A 21,791-nucleotide genomic window follows, 5' to 3' on the forward strand; every position below is an offset into this window, starting at 1 on the left:
AGGCTCCGATTCCAACATAGTATTGCATAACACATGTTTTCGGAGTTTCAACCCCCCCTCCCACTGAAATTGTTTCAAATTCCTGTAAGCGCATCGCTTAAGCTTGGCCTAAGCTGAGATAACAACTGTCCTACGAAGATAGACATACTTGAAGTTCATCACAAAGCTACATCTATAACAACAAAATATAGTCCAGCCATCATATTTTACCTGCATAATATGAAGCAATTAGCCAATCTCAAAAACACAAAATCTAAGCATATTCTAAAGGATGGACCAAATATTATTAGAGTCTACCGGACCTCAGGGCTTATTGTTAATAATCATATTATTAGGACTCATTCACAGGTCTTTGTCCGGTGAAGTACCCTTTGTTTTCGGAATTCTGTCTGCTCCTATTATGAGTGTGGAATGCCGTGGATTCACTCAAACATTCCCATGCCAGGAAAGACCCTTTCTCCCTTGGTAAATAGATGCCGAACAAAGGTTGACACATGATGTCGTTCACCCATAGACTTCTTCAATCTTCCTTTTTATCCACCCAGACTTTTGTCTCGTTCTGTATCTTAAACTTTTTATGTGTGCAGTAATATCAGTCGCCCTTCCTTGGTTCTGTAGTCAATATGGCAGATCAAGTAACAGACCCATACAAGTCGCGAGCTGGCTATGTCGAGGCAACCGATTGGGCTATACCGTATTGGGCTTCGTACCTCGACGAGAATAGAATTGGCAGCCATGAAATGTTTTCACATGTGAACTGCAGCTACCTATCGACTCCAGGAAGACCACCCACTCTCGCAGCGCTCAAGAAGCACGCCCAATCGCTCGTACACCTCATCTCAACCATTGCACCATCACAAGGACCAGGAGAGATTGGCAACGCCAACTCGGGAGATGCTGATGCGAAAAAGTTCGTCCAGGACGAGGCGTTTGACTGGCTCAACAACCTCGAGGAAGTCTACATTTCAGATGACCCAAACCACCATCGCCCCTTGAATTCGCTTGTCAACTTGGCCAAGTCCAACAGTGATACAACAGGGCTTGACATCTTCTGTCCCCTATGCAAAATCGAGACGAAGAAGTCTGTCAAGCAAGAAGACGCTGAAGCTAAAGCTTGGTCTAAGAACTATGAGGAGCAAAGCCAGGAGATGCCGTTCAAGCGACACTGGAATCTTCTTAGACACGCCAATGATTGCCTCGAAATTCTTGACCATGAATTCTCAAGTACAGGCGGTCTTCTCTCGATACTTCCGACAGAGCATGAAGTAGAAGCTGAACAGCTCGATATTGCCAAGAACACGCTGATTGGTCAATGGCTACTCTTCACACAGCAGCTCGTGTCCCGTATGCATGATCTTGAGATCGCGTACAGCAATTGTCTGGAAGTGTTAAATGGTGAAGCCATCATTCCCATGCAACACATGAGCGTCCAAGGCCCTGATGGACGCTCAGGGAGGGAGGTCGTTTTCCCTCAGGACCGCTGGATATTGGCCAATGCTGGAGATGATGTTATGACATATATCCACCAACTCTTAGACAAGAAGCAGATATCTGAAGACGCTTCCATCCAGAATTACCGACAAGAAGGAACTACAGGAAATACACTCTGGGATTACGCTGGGGATTTTGAACGTGGCATCATCTCTGTAGACCTTTCCACACGGTTCTATCGTATCAAGGCCAGTGCTAGTGACCGCGGTCCCATCTTCGTGCTCCCGGCATTTGGTGACCGCCCAGGAACCAAGGCTACCCGTGTGATGGAAAATCGGCCAACCGTAGTGTCGGTGGTTGACCCTGAGTTACCTTTAACTCAGGGCCCCGCGCATCTAGCGAAGCAAAGAGACGCGCACGAGGAAGAAATTCGGGCGTTGGCTGCGGAGAAGACAGAATCGGATCAACACATTGCGGAGCTGGAAGGTGAACTCAAGACGTACAAGGGAAAGGCCGAGTATGAGCACGCGAGAATGCAGTCTGTCCTAACGACTCTTACCGGAGGTCAACAGAAGGCGGCTGAGGACTTCGCGGCTTTGCGAAAAGAGCTAATGGAATCACAGCAAAGAGAACGAGAGAAGGAGCAACAAAAGCAAGACGTTGAAAGACAGCTCAACGATTTGCTCTCGAACAACTATTCGCAAAACAAGGCTGCTGGGGTAATTCCACGGGATATCGAAGGTCATGTCGCAGAAAAAGCATTAAAGGCTTTGTTGGATGCTGTCAAGAAAACCCAAGGAGAGAACGTTCGACTAAGCAATACCGTACACAACCTTCAAAACCAGGCAAGAGAAAACGCCCAACTGAAGAAAACCATTAATAGTCTTCAAGACGAAGCAAAGAAGAAGGCCATTGCTAGCGTTTAGACTGGCACAAATTCTGCTCCTGCAGTGTAAAGGGTTCGCAGTAAGGAGCGGTGATAGAACGGCTTTGGGTTGGTATCGTGTCTGAACCTTTGCAGGTGATTCGGCGAGGGCCGCTCATCGTGTTAGCAATGTTTCTGGGGAAGCTGAAAGCAGCATCACTTGAACACCCATGTGGGTACTGGTTATTATCGCAATTTATTCGTGTAGTTGTAATTTGGTTTCTCCTTCTTCTTTCACCTTTCTTATCCTTCTTTTTTCCCTCTTTTAATTGAACGTGATATCCAACTACCCAAAAGTTGGAGTTGGCACACATACCCAGGATCTAATGCCTGTTGCTATTCTTATCAAGATTTTAGCGACGCTTGTTGCTATGCCAACCTCCCCGCCAGCCTCCGGATTTTGGAACATCATCTCTGTTTTGGGCTGTTGGTTCCCCAGCATTGGATGACAGATTTCAAATTTTAACAACTTTGCTTCCCGTTAGATGCGACATCGAGAATCGGAAGTTTGCAGGTTGGGGCCATCTTGCACTCATAATAACCCCACTACGATCGAGGCTTCAGTACGACCGTTGGACAAGATCGAATGGGGCTTTGTTGATCTTCGTTTCAACATAATAAGCCATTGTCCGTCATTTGAGCCGTGCGTTTGTCGCTAACCGTTCGTATTGACATTGACACCTCATCGTCCGCCCCGCCAAACGTTGATGGTCCCAGCTCTATGTATGCACAGAGTTAAGCACTCAGCTTGCTTCTTACAAGGCCGTTTCTGCCTTTTCTATTCGTCCCCTTCTTGAATAAAGCTGCATGCAGTGGACAGAAGGCAGATGATGCTGGCGAGCTAATACGACAATGCTTCTTTCCTTCGGGATGGCATCGCCCTTCGCTCACGGCGTCCCAAGGTCGGCCTCACCGCGGCCGCCGGCAGCTATCCGGTGTTCCATCTTCTTTGCACTGGCGCCGTTACTACAAATCGGCCTGGCGCAAGGGCTACCAGATACACCAACGACTATCCTATTAGCGGACTCGAATAGCGTGCCTCTACAACAAAATGTCAGCTCTGATGTTGCTTACATCTTTTCACCACAAGACAACTCTGTCGCACTATTGGCACTCAATTTCTCAAGCACCATCCAGTCATCCAAGGTAGCATTCCAGACTTTGTCATCCGAGCTGCCATTCCTCGTCAACAACAGCACATCATTTACACCGACAATCGCTGATAATGGGACTCTTATTGTCTACGCGGGTAACTGTTCGTCCTTCAGTAGCGCAAGTGTATGGACTCTTGACCCTCCGCAAGGTGCTTTAGATGCAGCATGGGTTCAAAGCTCAATGAGATCAAGCAGTCCCAGTCCGGGATTTCTCGGTGCCGGTCTAAGCTTTTCGACAACGCTGGAGCCCGTTATGGATCCGATGGATGTTTATGTATATGGAGGCATGTGCCCAAACCAGACCAGGAGTGATCCAACATCTCAGAGCGAAGCAACGTATTCGAATCAAATGTTGAAGCTTTCGCCATCTGATTCCAGTAGTTCAGCCTATGCTGTAGAATCATTGTCGAGTAAAGGCTCGCCGGTTGCCGAGGCAGGTTTCACTCTAACGGGACTTTCACCCTCAATATCGAATAGGTCAGGCACCGTTACACAGCAGGTAAACTACGTGCTCCTTGGTGGTCACACGAAATCAGCCTTCGTCAACATCAGCACCGCAGCTATTTGGAGTCTGCCAGAAGAGAGTTGGGGATATGTTGGTATAAGTGCAGCAAGCTCTTCGAGTTCCACGGAGCTGGCGATTAAGAGCACTTCCCCGAGTGTGGACCCACGATCAGGTCATACATCTGTTCTCAACGAAGATGGAAGCGCCATCGTGCTACTAGGAGGATGGGTTGGAAATACTTCAGCGCCGGCTTCACCACAACTTGTTGTTCTCAATATTGGTGTCGGATATGGCGGGACAGGAGATTGGCAATGGTCGATACCAGAGACACAACCATCATCTGGGATTTATGGTCATGGAGCAGCACTACTACCTGGCAATGTCATGATGGTATACGGAGGTTATGAGATCACTTCTTCCGAAAGCAAACTTAAACGACAGACTACAAATGGATCGCCCTTGTTTTTGAACCTAACCAGCATGGCTTGGGCTGACGATTACACCAATCCAATTCATGGTGCTCCTACAGACGGTTCGAGTGACAAATCTTCGGATGAGGATAATGCCGCCAAGCGACGTTTGGGCCTCGGTCTTGGCCTTGGGTTAGGTCTAGGAGCGATCCTACTTGCAGTTTTGGTGTATTTTCTCTGCCGTTCGCGCCAAAGGCGCAAGTATGGGAAGCGGGAGGATGTCATTCGCTCCTTGGCTCAAGATAACGGCCACTTTCTCCAAGACGATCCAATGATGGAACACGATGAGGGACAGGGAATTGGTTGGTATACGGGTGGCCATGATCCGTACGTTACTGGTGGCAGATCCCTAGGGTACCAAAGTCTCCAAGGCGACCGGAGCAGCATGGATGTAATTCCTGCTATGTATGCACCAACGCCGATCATAAGGAAACCGGTGGCTCCGAGAGCAGCTCGCGGCCATTATATACCCGCTACTGGTGTCAACTATGATTCCCCACCAGGAGGCCGCTCGCAAAGGCCCGGCGGGATTCATCCCATTTATGAAGCAGATGAGGAAGCCCATGCATTCGAAGATCCCATGAGTCCAGTCAGGGACTTTCAAGGTGAAAGCACGTTTTCGGATCCGTTCCTGACACCAACAGCTGAGAGACCAATCTCCTTCCCCCCAAATTGTCGCACAACGCAAAGTCCCAGTCCCGAGGGACGTCTACACCCAGACCCCGACGTCCAGGACTGGATGTCTGATGTCGACGCAGCTGACGCTCTCCTTACGGGTCGAATGGCGACTCACAGCGCAGGCGGTGGTGGTAGAGCATCACCACAAAGACGTAACACAGTGATATCGATGGTGTCAGCTCGTTCGGGTTATAACGCCGACGATGATTCACGGACGAACAGTAATTTATCTGAGGCGAGTCGCAATATGTCCCGGTCCGGGTCTCAACGCTCACATCTGCGTACCGGATTCAGCATCGGTGCGTCGAATACAGCCGCAGAGGAGAGGACGGGAACAAGTAGTTCCGAGGGTAGTCAACCATCATATCACACCGCTAAATCCATTCCGGCTTTGCAAGCTGAAGGGCCATCACTCCTACTAGGCAAGCGTGACAGTGGGGAGGATGAGACGCCAGGCAGCCCCAGCAAAAATAAACCACGCCTTAGCCGAGGATGGTTGGGCAGCCTTCGCCGCGTCTTTAGCGGACCAACGCCGTCGTCGTCGTCAGGTAGCCGTGGTGACAGTCCTATTCGGGACAGCATGGCCGAGGCTTCAGATTATGACCCTCGGCTTGGCGGTCTAGGCGGGATCGCCGCTGGTGGTCTTTTCAGGAGAAAAGCTGGTCGCGGCGCTTGGGAAGCCGAGGATGCTGAGCATAATGATGATGATCTACCACTAAGCCGGCGGCGGGATGGTGATGATGATGAATGGGATATCGAGAAGGCTGTCGAGAGACGGCTCGTTCAAGTCATGTTTACGGTGCCTAAGGAGCGCCTGCGCGTGGTGAATGGCGAACCAGACATCGAGAGCGCGAAGAGCGTAATGATCATTGACCCGGAGGAAGAGATGGAAAATAAGAAGTACGAACTCGGGGATGATTCAGAGACTGAGCCTATCGGAGTTGCGTTATCAACCAACGACCCCGAAAAGTACATTTTGAGAGACGAGAACAAACTGCTGGATAAGGGGAAGCAGAGAGAGACTGTCGACTCAGCTATAGGTTCTGACATTGGTGTCATGTCCAGTATGCCTCCGTACCGGGACATGATGGACTCGGCACTTGGTGTAGAGGATTTGGATATCCCGGACGAGCACCACTTGTCAGGGGAATCGCAAGGCTTGCTTTCGGCGTTGGAGATGAGACATGACCCCTATTCTTCTACTTCTTTGAGTCCCTTCCCAGGTGCCCGTAGCGACAGACATCGATCGCATGATTCTGCTCACAGTGACGCGCCAATTCTATCCGCAGAAGCTGTGGAAATCAAGCGTCCTGAACGTGCGCGGACAAGAGTCTTAGAAATGGTGGAAAGCATTGAGAGTCAAAGCCGGAGTGCGAGCCCGGACCGTCCTTGAGCACGTAGGCTCGAAGGCTAAGGGATACAACTGTACGGATTTTATCACGGAAGGGAGTTTTTCACAAGGCCACGGTCTAAAGGCGTTCCTGGCACGGTCATTGTATGTCTGAGGTTGGCTTGGGTAGAGCCAGGATTTTATTTTCACAAGCGATGTTTGCCGCCTGGGCTATTTCTCAAATCATGGTGCATTTGTTGGGTTATATCTTGACTTCCATTGTTTCATATATGTAGTAATTTGCTACGACGCGTGCAGGCCATGATGGAGACGATTACTTAAATTATAGAATCATGAAGCTGATCTTTATCCTCAGATCAATAAATGGGTGGCTCAAAGCTGACTTGAGCTTGACCGAAAACTAGCTGTGAAAAGTCGCCCTGTAATGATTCCCGCTAGAAAATTTCTAGTAGATAGTTTCAGGTTCCCGGCTTTCGTAGATATCGGCATTACCGTGTGCTGACGCGACGACTGCTTACGATGCTCCTGGACCCGTATTGAACAAGTTGTGGTCCGGTTCTCCACATTGACACAAATCACTGCGAACGCGCCTGTGCTTCCGCCACGATCGACACCCAGGAACATGGTCGATCGCTATTATTTCGGATCCGCGGTGTGCTACTATGTATGTATGTAATTAAGATATTTGTGGGTATCACTGAACCCTGGAGTTGACAGCAGACAGGTGCCCCGCTGAGCCGCGCTTTTGTGCACTGTGAATTTTACAACTCGTAATCTCCTCAGCACCCATAACGGAGCTCGTTCGAAGATGACCATTGTTGGCACCTCAACCAAGGCTAGGGCCGGCAACGCGGCTGGGACATAAAAATACTGGGGGCCTCCCGAAGCCATCGAAGTCATCCAAGCCATCATCTACTACGTACATAATTTCGTGCTAGTCAGGGGTAAATATGTCGGGCAGCTTGGTAGCGCATCAAGATCTTGCAGCACAATTCCGTTGCCGTTCTTGTGAACAAACTAGCGCTACCCGATAATGTGTTTAACGAGATGAACCGACCATCCGGGGGTGGTAGCGAGATCTGTATCCTGCAGGAAGGATTAAATGCTCCGAAATCCGCTTGGATCCCATTTCGCGATTTCTTTGCGTCGCGTTCCTGATGGGCAGGTGTGATGCCAAAGTGGTAATAACTTAATGATACAAGCCGGACCAAGCAGTTCCCCATTAGTCAGCGGCGAAATAGCCATAAGTACGGATCCGTATTGTAGTAGCAAGTGCAGCTGCAACCGTTGATTTCTTCACGCAATTTTCTGAAATGGGCTGAGGTAGACAGAAGAAACTGGATGAATTTGGGTGAAATTCACCAATGTCCACTACAAAAAGATTAAAACCTAGTCAGGGGCTTCTTCATGCTGCTTCAAACCGCCGTTATGGGCAGCACGTGTTCAGAGGAACTTGTGGGATCATTGCTGATATCTTGTCGCAGAAAGTACAACCCAGACCCGGAAACACGAATATACCAACTTTCCTAGTGCTTTTCCGTGTGAGAGCTGGCCAGTCATTAAATGAATGCTGACATCAGTACTACCGGGTGCTCGATATTTGTGTCAAAACAAACCAGAGGCGGTGTCATCGGCCCAACAGGTAGAACTGGTCGGTAACGCCCTTTGGAATATCGGCACCGGGCATTTCTTGGCACCGAGGGCTATAGCCATCAAGACCTTACTGTAATGTATAGCCACGCGCAATTGTCATATATCAAGCTAGTATAGAAAGATGCAATTTCATTTTGCTAGATTGAATATAGGCGTACCACAGTAATGTTGAGGAGGTTGTGATGATGTGGACTTGCAGATTGCCTAGCTTGCGCCGCCTGCATCCATAAAAAGTTGCATACACCTTAAACTTCTACTGCGGTAGGCACACACACATTTCGGGTATCTGATCAAGTTATGCCGATTCCTCGGTGGCCGTGAACGTTAATTGGCATGTGAGCCTATGTATTGCACTTGCCGTGCATAGAGTTTCCTTCCAAATCTGGGGATCTGGTCAAGACAAACAAGAAACGTTGTGGCAACATGCATTTTTTTCGCTACGTTGACAGCGGTATGTCACTCCGACGGTTGCACAAAGCATCAAAAAAGGTGTGGACTCTCGTCCACTTGATACATGTATACGTGAACAGCCGAGTCATCAACCTACTACCATTACACAAGGAAGCCACGCCGCCAGTAATCTCCATGTAGTACCTCGTTGATAATGACCAATGGATGACCACAACTGCAGTATTCCCACTGAGTCGGGCCAAAAGACTTATGAATCACAACACAGTAACTCAGTTTTGAAGATTTGTATAGCCGCAGCAACTAGCCTCCAAGAAACCGAGATGCCTGTTTCGGCGGCCTGAATGCTGATAACGACGGGCGCAAGCTTTGAGCTGTGCTGAAATTTTGAACATCTGACGGCCTATCATCGTGTCGCCAAGGGTGGACTGGACCCCTGGTTTAAGGATACGAGCCATTGATCAATCATGTGAAGCCGCGATATAAAAGTGCTAGGGTTGCCTGACAAGTGAGGAGCTGGGAGGGTGTGAAAGTGTGGGGTGCCGAGAGACTTCGTCGAGACATGATGATGATATTGAGATCAAGTACTGTCGTAACCTAGAATCTGATACTACTACATGGTCAGGATGCACTATAAACTTGATTGACTAAGAACCGGCAATGAGATGAAACAACAACACCTGAGATCATCAGGTTTGTTTACAACTCGGCCATTTAATCGGGTTCCTGACGGATCAACCGGGTTCAAAGACCGATTGTGTAGCCATACGGTGACGAATGCTGACTTGGTTTGATCTGTCACGCCTAATGGGGGGCGTATACGGGCTCCAGAAAGAACCACGCACATCTGCACGGTAGCCAGCTGCATTCATAGCGTTGCACAAGTTCGAATTCCAAGAAATTTGTGCTTTAGACAGAAGAGATGTTCCATAACACAAACCCGACCCAGATAAATTCGACAAGACGTTCCAGTTAACTTGCTGTAAATTGCAGTAGGAATTAGGATTATTCAAATCACTAGTGAAAGTAAGCCTTGAACAACCTTGGAAAAGCTAAGGCAAGCTTCGGAGTCCAAAGAAGTATCCTGCAGACTTGGCAATAATCAAATACCTAACTTTGACATGGGCATCGTGCAAGTGTTCCCTTTAGTGCCTCACTGCCTCCCTGAGAAGCGAGGAAAGTTGGGTATGAACACCAAACCCCTCAAGCTCACAGCTGACGTGTAAAGGGAGAGTCAGAGAGTCATGTCCCACTTTCAAACATGCTCGCTTAGCTAGAGATAAACATGTGCTTTTCTCGTTCTGAAATTGACATTCCTGATTTCCTCGTGTGTTGACATGACCAAGAGGCTGGGGAAAATTGTGGTGCTGCTGCAATTGCATGTAGTGTGACCCCCACCCAACGCAGATGATTGTGAGGATGCATATAAAGCTGTTGCCACGAACGTTCCCGATTCCATCCAGGACTGACTCCATGACCAGCTGCTTCAGGTTGTACTGTAAGTAGAATTCCATAAAACTTAGCTGTAGACTTGCCGTCCCCGTCCGCCGCCGGAGGTTTCTAGCAATTTATTTTCTGTGGTGACGACATCTTCCCGCTGAAGCCCCTGCTAGATCAGACCCACTAATTCCCTTTTTTGGTAGCTGTGGTGCTGGACCAGATCACTAGCTGAACTGCTAAAGCTACTGTGGTAGAGCAATGGGGGCCATTAAATGATAGCCGATTTTTGTGAAATAAACTAGGTAGGTTATGGAACGTACTGGTGCTGGAAGCCAGGTCTAACTAAGTCCCTTGAGCAATCATGATCAGACTATCTGGATCAAGTGCACATGACCAAATGTTCTGCCTGTTTGCCAACTTCAAGGAGCATTGGTGTGCCTGAATTGAAGGGAAGGGCGAAGTTATGTATGTGTGTGGTCAAGACTCAAGACTCTAGACTGTCAGTAGGCAAGTAGAGTGCTGTGAAATTACTGGCAAATTGCGAGTCTAGCGGCTCATCTTGGTCGATCACTATCGAATGTAGCCATCTTTGCCAAAAGGGGTATGAGCCTCACAAGCAACCCTTGCCCAGCAAAGTCTTGTCAGGTTGACCAAGTTTGTTGCCAGTCGAATATCCATGGAAATGTCCCGTCTCGTTCCATCAATTTTCCAATGTTTTCAACTCCCTGCCGTTAACCTGTTTTGAAATTGTTACTTCGCAATCCGAGTCATCCTTCTATCTCTATTTCTTCACCTTACTTAACACTCGTTAAATCTTATTTTTATTCTAAAGCATCGCGGGGCTATTTGCGCATACTGGAATTGGATTCACACTCTTATTTTTGTTTTCTCACTCGCTAACAACACTACATTCCCTCGTTTCGCTTGTCCAACATTTTTGCTTTCCCCTCCGAAAAGACCGATATTACGGTTTTGCGCACTTTCACACCCCCCACACCACTGCTACTGCAAGCTCCAACTCTTTCTCGTGTCTGTGCTAGCTCTCGCTTTTGTCTCTCCACCCGGCTTGCGGGCACAGGCTCAGACAACAGGATACAAGCATACTATCCGACCAGCCTTCAGTCCACCCGTCACCGATTCAGCTTGGCGCGTACAGACACCCCCCAGTCGTGCAGCACCTAGCACGTTTAGCACCAAGTAAATTCACGTCCAGCAGCTCCGGAGGGTATCCATTTGATTGATACCGCTCCGGCCAATTTAGGCGCCTTGTTGCCCTCTCCTCCACTCATTCCCTCTGCTTTTCTCTTCTCGAGACTTCGTGGCCAGTTGTGTTGTTGATCGCTCGTTTGTTTGTGTCGACAACACAGTGACCATAACCACCTCCCTGCCTTCGCTTTCCAAGGCATTGTAGAGCCTTCTATTCGTCACATCCGGTCTGGGCCGACAACCAACGATCGTGCAGATTGGAGATACAAATACTCTCCACCATTGCCCAAGTATATTCTCACTAAGACTGTTTGCACTACCACAGTCACACCAGTGGAATCATCGCCAGTATCGCCGAGGACCACTGTACACCCCAACTGCCATTGTTCTTGAGAGCTCCGTGCAGTGTAGCAGTACACATACAGGTTTTGACTGCTGCCTTTGATCAATTTGTGTCCACCTGATAGGGACAGGGGGTAACTGCCATGGCCGTGGCCAGTTACACCATCAGACGTCTGTGATAATTGCAACACCAATTTGCACGGACAATCCAACCCGGTTGTCCATCACTACTGCTGCCCACTGGTAGCAATTCGCTGAAGGACTTGTTCTGTGAGTTTCCCAGCTCATGTCATCTTACACTTAATCACGGCTTTGGCGTCTATCAGCAACAAAATCAGCGGCCATATGGACTGCAAAACGTTGGGGATGCCGATCAACAACAATAGCAAACCTCTTACTAACTTGTTTATACAGATAATATCATTGAAGAATACAACTATGGCATATTTATATTGGTCCAGGCCTCTCAAGGCCCTGCTTGGCCTGTTGAGCCTAGCGAGTGCAGTCTCAGCTGCCTCGATAGATATGACATATTGTGCTAGCCTGCTCACAACAAGCTCCAGTGCCAGTACGTTTGCTCCGTGGCCCCTGCTAGGAGATACCCGGGCCCCCGTTGCTGACATGTACTACTATAGATTCAAGTAATTTTCAATCCGACGGCCTCTGCTACAACTTCTGCAATGGCGACTACGCTTTCGCCATTGTGCAAGAGAAAAACTGCTGGTGCAGCGACTACGCACCCGACACAGGAGATCGAGTCGACACATCAGAATGCAATATTGATTGTCCAGGCTACCCGGATGATACATGTGGTGGTTCTGGCCTCTATGGATATATGCAGCTGGGCAAGGCCGCAGCAGGGACGTCTGGAGGGTCCAAGAGCACAACAGCAGCTGCAACATCTACTACACAGGTACGTTTCCCAGTTCTATCTCAGCAAATACGATGCCATATTTGGATGTTGCCACACGGTCGCCGTGTGACCTCAATACTGTTCTTGCGGCCTGTGGGCCAGTCTTCAAAGTGTCTGCCAATGGAGAATACTTGATTTTAACAGTGTCTGGTATCAGGACACCGTGACTCAAACCGTACAGAATACTGTTACGGTAGATACCACTACCTCTCCTACTACTCAAACCTCTACTACTTCAAAGATTTCTGTATGCCACAACTAGTTCCTTTGTTGTCGCACTCGCTCTCGCTTTCTTCTCTTCAGTATCCGATGGCATCTATTTTGATAACACAGAGTTTTGGAATAGCAGTTGCTAACTTGTATAGGATTCGACTGGCACTACTGTAGGCAAAGCTACCTCCACAACGCCTTCGACCACGGCTTCACCATCAACATATGTCTCGACCATTACCCAGGGAGGCAGTGTTCAACTTCAGACCGTGACAGTTATGCCAACGGCAGCATATACTTCCGACTCTAGCACGGCCAACGTCAGCTCAGGACAAAAGGGACTATCGACAGGCGCAGCAGTTGGCATCGCGGTCGGTGTCTTGGGATTTGTGGTTCTCGGAATAGCGGTAGGTTTTTTCTTCTGGTTCCGTCGGAAGAGGCGCAACCAGCTCCCTGAAGGCTCCATGTTGGAGCATCAGAATAGTTTCCGAGGAAGCTCAGCTGGCATGATGGGTACGCCAAGGACGGAAATGGCGTCTGTCTGGGAAAGCGAAGCACAGTCAGTAGGGCGGAGGAGCAGCCGCTTGATGCCCCACGATCCTCGAATGGATCCGTACGCTGCCAACATATACGGCCGCTTCGATAACAAGAGCCGTGAAAGCATCAACACTCTGCGGGATGATCAAGACTACTCGAGGAGAGTCCTGCGAACCACCAATCCTGACCCAACGGCTGGCGAATGAACATAATAATTATTAACGGGAAGGTTTTCACCATTGGAAAGAGAGTTGCTTGACGACGAACACGACATTTTCAGATCGCATAAGCTCAGCTTTGGTACAATAAACTTGCATTTTCGAGATACCAGCATGGCGTTTCCGAAGGGTTTGGAATAACACTAGAGCGAGTTGGGCATTCAGGGCTGCTTGACTGGTTGATGTCCACTTCAGGGCATTCGCATGCCAAGCAGCACCTACGCTACAACGTCGATTCCGGCACGACGCCTGTTGCATCGATGGCCAGATGCGAAAAACTGCGCAGCTCAATTAATTGCCAAACGTGTCGGGCGAAAGACGAATACCTCGTCCACAAGATGCTGTACGGGTCCGACCATGCTTGCCCACTCAAGGGGCAAGTTCTGTACATAGCAGCGCTATATTTGGCACTTCTCTAAGAGACTTGAGGCTGCTCAAACCTCAGCATACGACTGAACGAGCGTTGATAATAGAACAATACATATGTCCTGAACAGGCTAGTCCAGCGTCTGATTCCTATACCACTTGTACATACATATTCAGTACCATGATCGTGCAGAAACAACCTAGTCTCCAGTATCATCGATCAAGCTGTATCCTTTTAGCGGGCCTGCTTGCTGATCCAGGGGTAGCTACTCGAGATTTGGAGGCGCCAAATTAAGTTTGATTATGATTTACACCCTAGTTACATCATCCCGCATTCCTCAAACAAACCAAACGCTTGGCTATCAAACCAGATGCGTCCGATTTTGTGTGCTGCACAATGTAAACACGCAAATCTTTTAGTACGAGCTCAGTTTGACACGTCTGGTTGTGATCGCAACCGCGATTCGCTTTGTTGTGCTGCTGGGTTTGGACCTAGTACTAGCTGACGAAATATAGACCCTGGTGGTAATTTGATTGGACGCAATCCCGCCCGGCTACCCAGTGATCCGGTATTCTTAGCATGCACTCTGGCCGCCTCAGAGTCCCTCAGCGGCAGCAGCGGCAGCAGCGGCAGGCAGATATCAGGTACTTGATCCCAGCACAAGGGTTGACACAGACAAAGCAACGTGCAAGATTACTTCACTGCGCTGGGCGGCAGCGAAACCGAGTTAGCTTCGTGCTTGTTGACCGATCGGGGCACCGTTAAAGATAAAACGTGTGCAAAAAGCCACATGTGTAAAAAACGATACATTTTCGCAACTGACCAAGCTCGTGATAATGCGTTCTAAACAGGCACGTGTGTGTGCGCTAGATTATAGACATTTTTGAACTAGAGACTCAATGAACGAAACCCCAAGTGGTGAAGGCAGCGTGGATCAAATGTTTGAGACGCCACATGCTGCATTGACACGTGGAACAAATTTGCGAACAAATAAACTCCTTTTACTCTTGGTAGTCCGTGGCTAATAATACTGTAGTTGCTCCTTAGCCATTTGAGTCGTTGGCCAGCCTCTATGTGGACAGAAATTTGAGCTTTTGTACCGGCTTAAGGTTTTATTGACATGTCTCACACTGAAATATGTTTGTTCTCCTTTTTGAGTTTTGGCAATTCTCTTTCTTCTTCTGTAGAGCTGACGGGAAATGAGTTCCAACAGCGAGATACGCGAATCGGGCTGGCGTTTATTACAAGAATATCTGGCTATACGCCTCTGGGATTCATCTCCTAGTACGTAGAACTTATCGATTGATGGACATGAGACTGCGAACTGCAGCCATAACGTGTCACAATTAACTGGAACCCTCACTTTCCATTGGACCCCAGTGCAAGGGGATCCTGTGCTCGTAACGTATATAATAAGTTTTGGAGCAGGTTCTGGAGACGACGTACATATTCATTTCACAGTAGGCAGTCGAACATCACACAAAGCTCTGCGAGCCTGCAATGAAGCAAAAGTACCTCTTTTTCATCTACTTGGACTTGGGTACAGTCATAAAATAATGCAGTTGGTTGTTCCATGACGAATTTAACGAGATAAGATGGTAAATGATAGGAGAGAAGCTATCAGCCTGGTAAAATCAACATGGGACCATCGAGATTCACGGCTAACTTTCATTACTACCGTTCAAGCAATGATAGATGAGTTTATCAGATACCAAACGGTAGTAGGGACCATATCGGTATCTCGTCGAGAAATTCGCGATTGCAATATGAATACTGAACGGCGTCTTCATTAGTATCGTTATGACCGAAAGCGTGGTTGTGCTAGTTTGCCTATACGATTATCCAACGTTAACTGGGAGTGTATTTGACCATTATATAGGATGCAAAACGGTCTTTCTTTTTCTTCTCTATCTCTGAAAGCGATGTTAGGCATATCATGCATGCCATTATAGACACCTTAAACGTTCTCGAAGTCGTCTGTCTCTAACGGACGCCCATTATTAGCACGGAGGTCCTCTTCTCCCCGCTTAGACATCTTTCCATGTATCATGGATAAATTTCATATTCCACTTCTCGCGCAAGAAGGACTGTTTCTTGTCAGGTTGAGTAGAATGTCGATCAGAATCGTATGATGCACTGTAATACGCTACTAGGACGCGATGTCCTGCATCTCGTCGAACCACCCGTGGCGTTGTTGCGTTTAAGAAGTTCACTTGATGATGTAATTCCTGTAGGCGAGATGATCATTCCCATGAAAGTAAGTATACATCAAAGGATAGATTTGAATCACACAAGTTGACAAAAAGAATTGCCCAGGGAAGTCTCAAGACTGCGTCAGAATCCCTAAAAAACGAAAACCTCCTCCAGGAATTGAGGTATCACTCAAAGTCAGTACGATTTTAGTCCACGTATTTTTGCAACGTAAGCAAGCATGGTTCTCTATATATATCCCCCATGGCAAATGCGCATATCAAATCAGTCTATTTGATACGCGTGTCCGCGTTCCCATCCGCAGCCGCCGGATTCTCGAGATCATGGTTGGAGTTTCTTATACACACGGTTGAGACTCTGCCGCTGGTCGGACTAATAGTGTCAGGTTACAAATATGTGCCCAAGAGCAATTGCGAAGCTGTCTCTTGTGGCCATGAGCTGAGCCCACGACGAATGGTGATGCTGTCGTGTGACGAACTTGAGGAGATATTGCAGATCGGTCTCTTTGCCAAAGGTCTTGGCCTTTGTTGCTCTCACTTGGACCTTCAAACCCGTACCGTAGCATTGTGCAGACACGGGAAACCATGGTGGGATAGTTGTCGATGTTAAAAACGCTCCAATACGGGCTGGCCCTTGAAGTGATGAGTCATGCGGTTGTTAGGTCCGGACTGCTGATTCTACATTGGTAATACTCGAGTACCCTATGGTCTTTCGTGCCTGTCTACCGTGTTAGCAAACAAAGTCGTGGCACCATCGGAGACAGTATCAAATACTGTTAGCCACCTCTGTCTGCAGACCCCTACACTAAACGGGATGGGGAGAAAGGAGTTTCTCAAGTTCAAACTCTTGGTTCAGGAACTTGTACTGCAGTGCAACATTGAAGCTCGAGTACTGTCATGGAACGATGGTGGACTATGCCAACTATGGACAGCGGCGCTGCTTAGGGTGGTATTCTACCACCTTTGGTCCATTTCGCGGTGGTTTATACTTTTTATCAGTCTTGAGCCCGCTGACATGACTATGATGATGGAAGTAGCCAGTAGAACTGTAAACACTGTGGAGCTTTACAGAAGGGGCAACATGTAGTAGACACATGAGCCCGAAAGTTGGATACTTATTCGAAATAATGGCTAATAGACAGTAGCCACGAAGGATATCCTAGTCTCTTGTTTTATGCCCCTTGTCTTACACAAACTTCTATTGTTATCTTTATCCCACCATATTTAATACCAATTTGAACCCTTTCTATTCCTTGTAGTAAATCCTCGTCCCTTTTTTTTTTTTTTTTAATAATTTTTTTAAATAAATTTTTTTAATAAAATTTTAAAAATTTTTTTTTTTAAATAATTTTTTATTTATTTCAAATTTCTTTTTCAATTCAAGAGTTTACGTAGGCCAGTTAGATTTTCCAATATGATCTTGGGGGTTTTCGTATTGGAGAGAATCTTAAACACTATGACTCAAGTGCGATAGCTCCTATGTCTAGCGCCTGGGTGGGTCGTAGCTTCGGGATGTGACTACTGTAAAGTTGGCGGTTCAGGTTCTGCACGAGGTAGATGTATAATATCCACATGTCCTAAATAGGAATTACGTTTTCGTATACAAGACGCTTTCAGCTCGTTGCTTCAGGCTTGGCCACGCATAGATGTAGTCCAATTTATAGAGCTTATTCTTCCCCCCACTGTTACGGCGATCGTCAGCTGGTATCGAATTGTTGGATAGCATCATATTCAAGGACCATCCTGCATGGGCTCGGGAAGGACGACCGACCGAAACAATTGGTTGCATGGCGGATCGGGTTGGATGATGATGACATCACTTGGAGAATGCGATCTGTGTTGGCTGTTGCACAGCATGTTGCTACATAGCGCTTTGATTGCAAGCCACAGAGCCGCCGGGCAATTTTCGTGATTGGAGCAGAATAAAGTACCCGGACATTAAACTTGGAGTGATTAATGATATGATATTATTTCCGTATTGCGCAGGAATATAATAAATGGGATCGCGAGGGGTGGATGTGCGGCAGAGGCTTGGTTGTGCAATACGCTACACCACGCTACAGTAGATACGATACGCCCTTTTCGTCACTCTGCTCAGCCTCTGCAGGAAGACCCCTGTCCTTCGAGGGGGCCCTGCAATTTCACGGACCCGGAGTCGACAGGGCAGAACGGTGATTGGGCCAGCTTTGGAAACCCTGAGTCGGAATGCACTTCAGATGGCACATGTACCAGCGCGACGCAACGTTCGTTGGTTCGGGAACTGCGGCCCCCCCTGATGTAGTTACAAGTACTGAACGCAGGGCGAAGAAGTACTGCAAACACGTAAAGGACCCAGGGACTCGATGCGATGGCAGTGCGCTGGTCAAATCACACGAGCAGCAAGGTAATATAATGAGAAGAAGGAGAAGAAGAAGAAGAAGAAGAACAAGGTGCTTTGCTGCTTACTAAGCTGTATGCAGCCACCGTAGGGAGAAGGAGAAGCAAGACGAAGGTCCCTGCCGCTCCCTTTCCCTTTCCTAGAAACTATTTGCGGTTGAGACTTGAATCACGAACTGGATCTCGCCGGGTGAAGACCTTCTGTAATAAAGCTCCCGTCAGCAGCGAAACCCGCCAAGTCAGTCTAGTCAACCAGTCTAAAGCTGACGCAGCTTCCTTGGCGACCCCATCGAAATCCCCGAAATCCCATGCGACCGTTTGATTACCGCGAAAAATAGGTCCTTGTTTCGCATTTGTCCTCGTCTTTGCACTTCCAGCGACGCAACACCAACACAAGACGATAGATTTCTAAAAAGTCTGCACGGCACCATCCCGTCACGATCACGGCCTGCCGATCGCCCACGAAAACAACCATCCATGAGGCAAGACATCGCGTCGGTGGTATCTGAGGCAGCGCAACAAGAAGCATTGCAGGAACAATTTGGACAGCAATCCAGTTGGTCTCGGGGTCCCGCGTACGGGCACCTAGTCGACCTCAGAGCCAGCCCTCTGGAGGCCACGGCCAGTGCTAGAGGCAGGCGCAACTCGATACAACATTTCAATATCCGCACCTGCACCTCAGCCGTGGACACTCGAAAGCACGAAACTCGTCGCGGATAATACGAACCCAATCCAGTCCATTCCATTCCATTCCATTTCATTCCTACCAACAGTGCTGCGGAAGGCGCCACAGACGACCGCAGCAGGGTCGTCGCTTTCGACAAGATGAATTTGACGTGTAATTCAACATTGGAGGAGTTGCGAAGTATGTACAAGAAAAAACAAACACAACAAAAAAAAACTCCCTAGTAAAACAGTCCTCAAATGGTGACGGTCAAGACTCCATCCCCAAGCTTCCCGCCCCTCCCCGATCCTCCCGTCTGTGTCTGTTCCTGCATGCCCAGTCGAGCCTTGGAACCGTGGCGCCAAGAATAGCCAACATGAAATGCTGACAATATTCACACCTACAGTCGGGTCAGAAACCAAGATAGCAGGGCCTTTCACATTCCACCAACTGGCACTGATAATAGCTGGCGGCTGCGCCGCCATCGCCATACTACTGAGCCTCTACTTGATGTGGAGGCATGCGACCAATTACACCAAACCGAGAGAGCAAAAACACATCATCCGTATCCTGTTCATGGTACCCATATATTCGGCCTCCTCCTTTCTCTGCATATGGTACTACTGGCATGCCGTCTATTTCCAAGTCATCAGTGACTGTTACGAGGCCTTTGCCATCTCGTCTTTCTTCGCCCTCATGTGCCACTACATGGCACCCGACCTACACGAGCAGAAGGAGTATTTTAGGCACATGCACCCTGTGAAACCCTGGGTCTGGCCCATCAACTGGCTTAAGAAATGCTGTGGCGGCGACCGCGGTCCATGGAGGACCCCTACAAGTGGCCTCACCTGGTTCAACATCGTCTGGATTGGCATCTACCACTACTGCTTCATCAGGGTGGCCATGACCATTACTGCTGTTGTAACGCAGTATTTTGGCCGCTATTGCGAAAGCTCAAACAGCCCGGTGTTTGCGCACATATGGGTAGGTAGACCCGCTTGGTTCCATTTTCCTAATGTGTTTACTGATTTCTCTTCCTCCAGGTCTTGGTTGTCGAGTCTGTAGCAGTTACCATTGCGATGTACTGTGTCATCCAGTTCTATATACAACTCAAAGAGCCGCTCGCCGAGCACAAGCCTTTCTTGAAGGTTCTGGCCATCAAGTTGGTCATTTTCTTGTCATTTTGGCAGTCAAGTGCCATTTCAGTCGGCACGTCCACTCTTCATCTCGTAGAAGCGAGCGCCACTTTGGCCTATCCGGATTTGAAGGTTGGCATTCCGTCTCTGTTACTGTGCGTGGAAATGGCATTCTTCGCCCTGCTCCACCTTTGGGCTTTCCCCTGGGCACCGTACAAGCCAGGCGCCAAACAAACATTCTACCCCGTCGCCGATCCAGCACTAGGTCTGCCAGCACGCGAGAACGAGCACGGCGTGCCAGAGGGAGGTTTCATGGGAATAAAGGCCTTCATTGATGCGATAAACCTCTGGGATATAGTGAAAGCCTTCGGCCGCGGACTTCGCTGGCTTTTTGTCGGCGTCAAGAAGCGCCACTCTGATCCCAGCTACACCAAGGGTGAGGGCCGGAACAGCCTCGATACAAGCTATCCTTTAAAACCCTTTGCACTCAACCCTGGCGCCAAAAGCACCGACCATCTACCCATTGCTACACAGTACCGGTCCAGTACATTTTACGGAAAAGATGATTCGTTACATCCGAGCAGTCATAACGATGTGAACCAGCAATATCGCCCTCTACGGCGCAATGATGAGAGTGCCGGCCTAATCAACAATGCCCAAGATATGTCTATTTCACCGCCAAAGAGACAACCAAGTCCGTACCTTGAGGAGCCTCTGGAAAATCCACGCAGTGACGGAGGAGCATCGAGTCCCTGGCGTGACCCGAATCAAGCTGAATATTATCAAGGACCACGCACCCCAGAACCCCCCACAGTCTACAGCCCGTATCAGGCATATTCGGAAGCCGAAAAGGATAACGGGAATATGAGATATGCAGTCCCTAATGGCGCCAGCAGTAGCAGCAGCAACAGCAGCAGCAGCGGAAGCAGAAGACAAAACCCAAGGACTTCGACACAAGTAAAATTTGGGAACGCGTTGTGGGGTGACCGGAATCAAGGTCATACATAACGGCTGTACGAGGCATACGATATGCGACGATTGATCATGTGTAAAAAAAAAAAAATTTATGCATCTCGCCGCCGGGAACAGGCGACCCGTGCGATATGGGCGTTGGAGGCGTATCCGGAAGATATCAACAAAATGTGGTTTTTCATTTTCATTTTTGTTTGCCTTTTTTCAGCGAATTGATACCGGCGATGTATAATGACGAGTTAGGATAACGGCATCTTGTGTATTACAGCTATGAATGCATCGCGACGAGAAAGATCTGGGCCATGGTTTTCATTAGGTTTTGCTTCGTGACAGTGATCCCTTAGATACGTTCAACATTACGAACTTGTGTGAGGGCCAGAGAGTAAATGCAAAAGTTCAACTTGTACTCAAATATTCACCTTGCTAACGCATTAGCGCTTCTGCAATACTGAAGAATACACTGTTATCACATGGTATGGTGTAATGTTGTCCTTTAGATGTCATCTCTCATCTCACGTTGTCCCAAGTCCTATTAGTAGGCAGCAGGATATGACAAGTCAAGGCTGAATGTGCAAACACCCAGTAGCTCTTATGCCTGGCGACTTTTTATTTATTTATATATAAA

At 48.3% G+C, this 21,791-nt stretch overlaps 4 protein-coding genes across 4 annotated transcripts; all 4 read left to right on the forward strand.

Annotated features, from left to right (window-relative positions):
- Nucleotides 1-623: 623 nt before the first annotated feature.
- Nucleotides 624-2,357, forward strand: BKA67DRAFT_529673 (uncharacterized protein; the record flags this gene model as incomplete). Its single annotated transcript, XM_046099107.1, has 1 exon — nt 624-2,357. The coding sequence occupies one exon, from the start codon at nt 624-626 to the stop codon at nt 2,355-2,357; it is 1,734 nt and encodes a 577-aa protein (XP_045963656.1).
- A 425-nt stretch (nt 2,358-2,782) lies between these two features.
- Nucleotides 2,783-6,721, forward strand: BKA67DRAFT_16346 (uncharacterized protein). The gene has a single exon (XM_046095180.1). The coding sequence runs from the start codon at nt 3,209-3,211 to the stop codon at nt 6,554-6,556; it is 3,348 nt and encodes a 1,115-aa protein (XP_045963657.1). The 5' UTR covers nt 2,783-3,208; the 3' UTR covers nt 6,557-6,721.
- Nucleotides 6,722-11,665: 4,944 nt separating this feature from the next.
- BKA67DRAFT_16696 (uncharacterized protein) lies at nt 11,666-13,526 on the forward strand. The gene is made up of 4 exons (XM_046095199.1): nt 11,666-12,131; nt 12,199-12,476; nt 12,634-12,723; nt 12,842-13,526. The coding sequence occupies exons 1-4, from the start codon at nt 11,909-11,911 to the stop codon at nt 13,427-13,429; spliced, it is 1,179 nt and encodes a 392-aa protein (XP_045963658.1). The 5' UTR covers nt 11,666-11,908; the 3' UTR covers nt 13,430-13,526.
- A 5,771-nt stretch (nt 13,527-19,297) lies between these two features.
- Nucleotides 19,298-21,592, forward strand: BKA67DRAFT_16771 (organic solute transporter Ostalpha-domain-containing protein). Its single transcript, XM_046095202.1, has 2 exons — nt 19,298-20,042; nt 20,102-21,592. The coding sequence occupies exons 1-2, from the start codon at nt 19,440-19,442 to the stop codon at nt 21,200-21,202; spliced, it is 1,704 nt and encodes a 567-aa protein (XP_045963659.1). The 5' UTR covers nt 19,298-19,439; the 3' UTR covers nt 21,203-21,592.
- Nucleotides 21,593-21,791: the final 199 nt, after the last annotated feature.

This window comes from Truncatella angustata (assembly GCF_020726525.1).
Source record: "Truncatella angustata strain MPI-SDFR-AT-0073 chromosome Unknown BKA67scaffold_1, whole genome shotgun sequence".
Classification (NCBI taxonomy): Eukaryota; Fungi; Ascomycota; class Sordariomycetes; order Amphisphaeriales; family Sporocadaceae; genus Truncatella; species Truncatella angustata.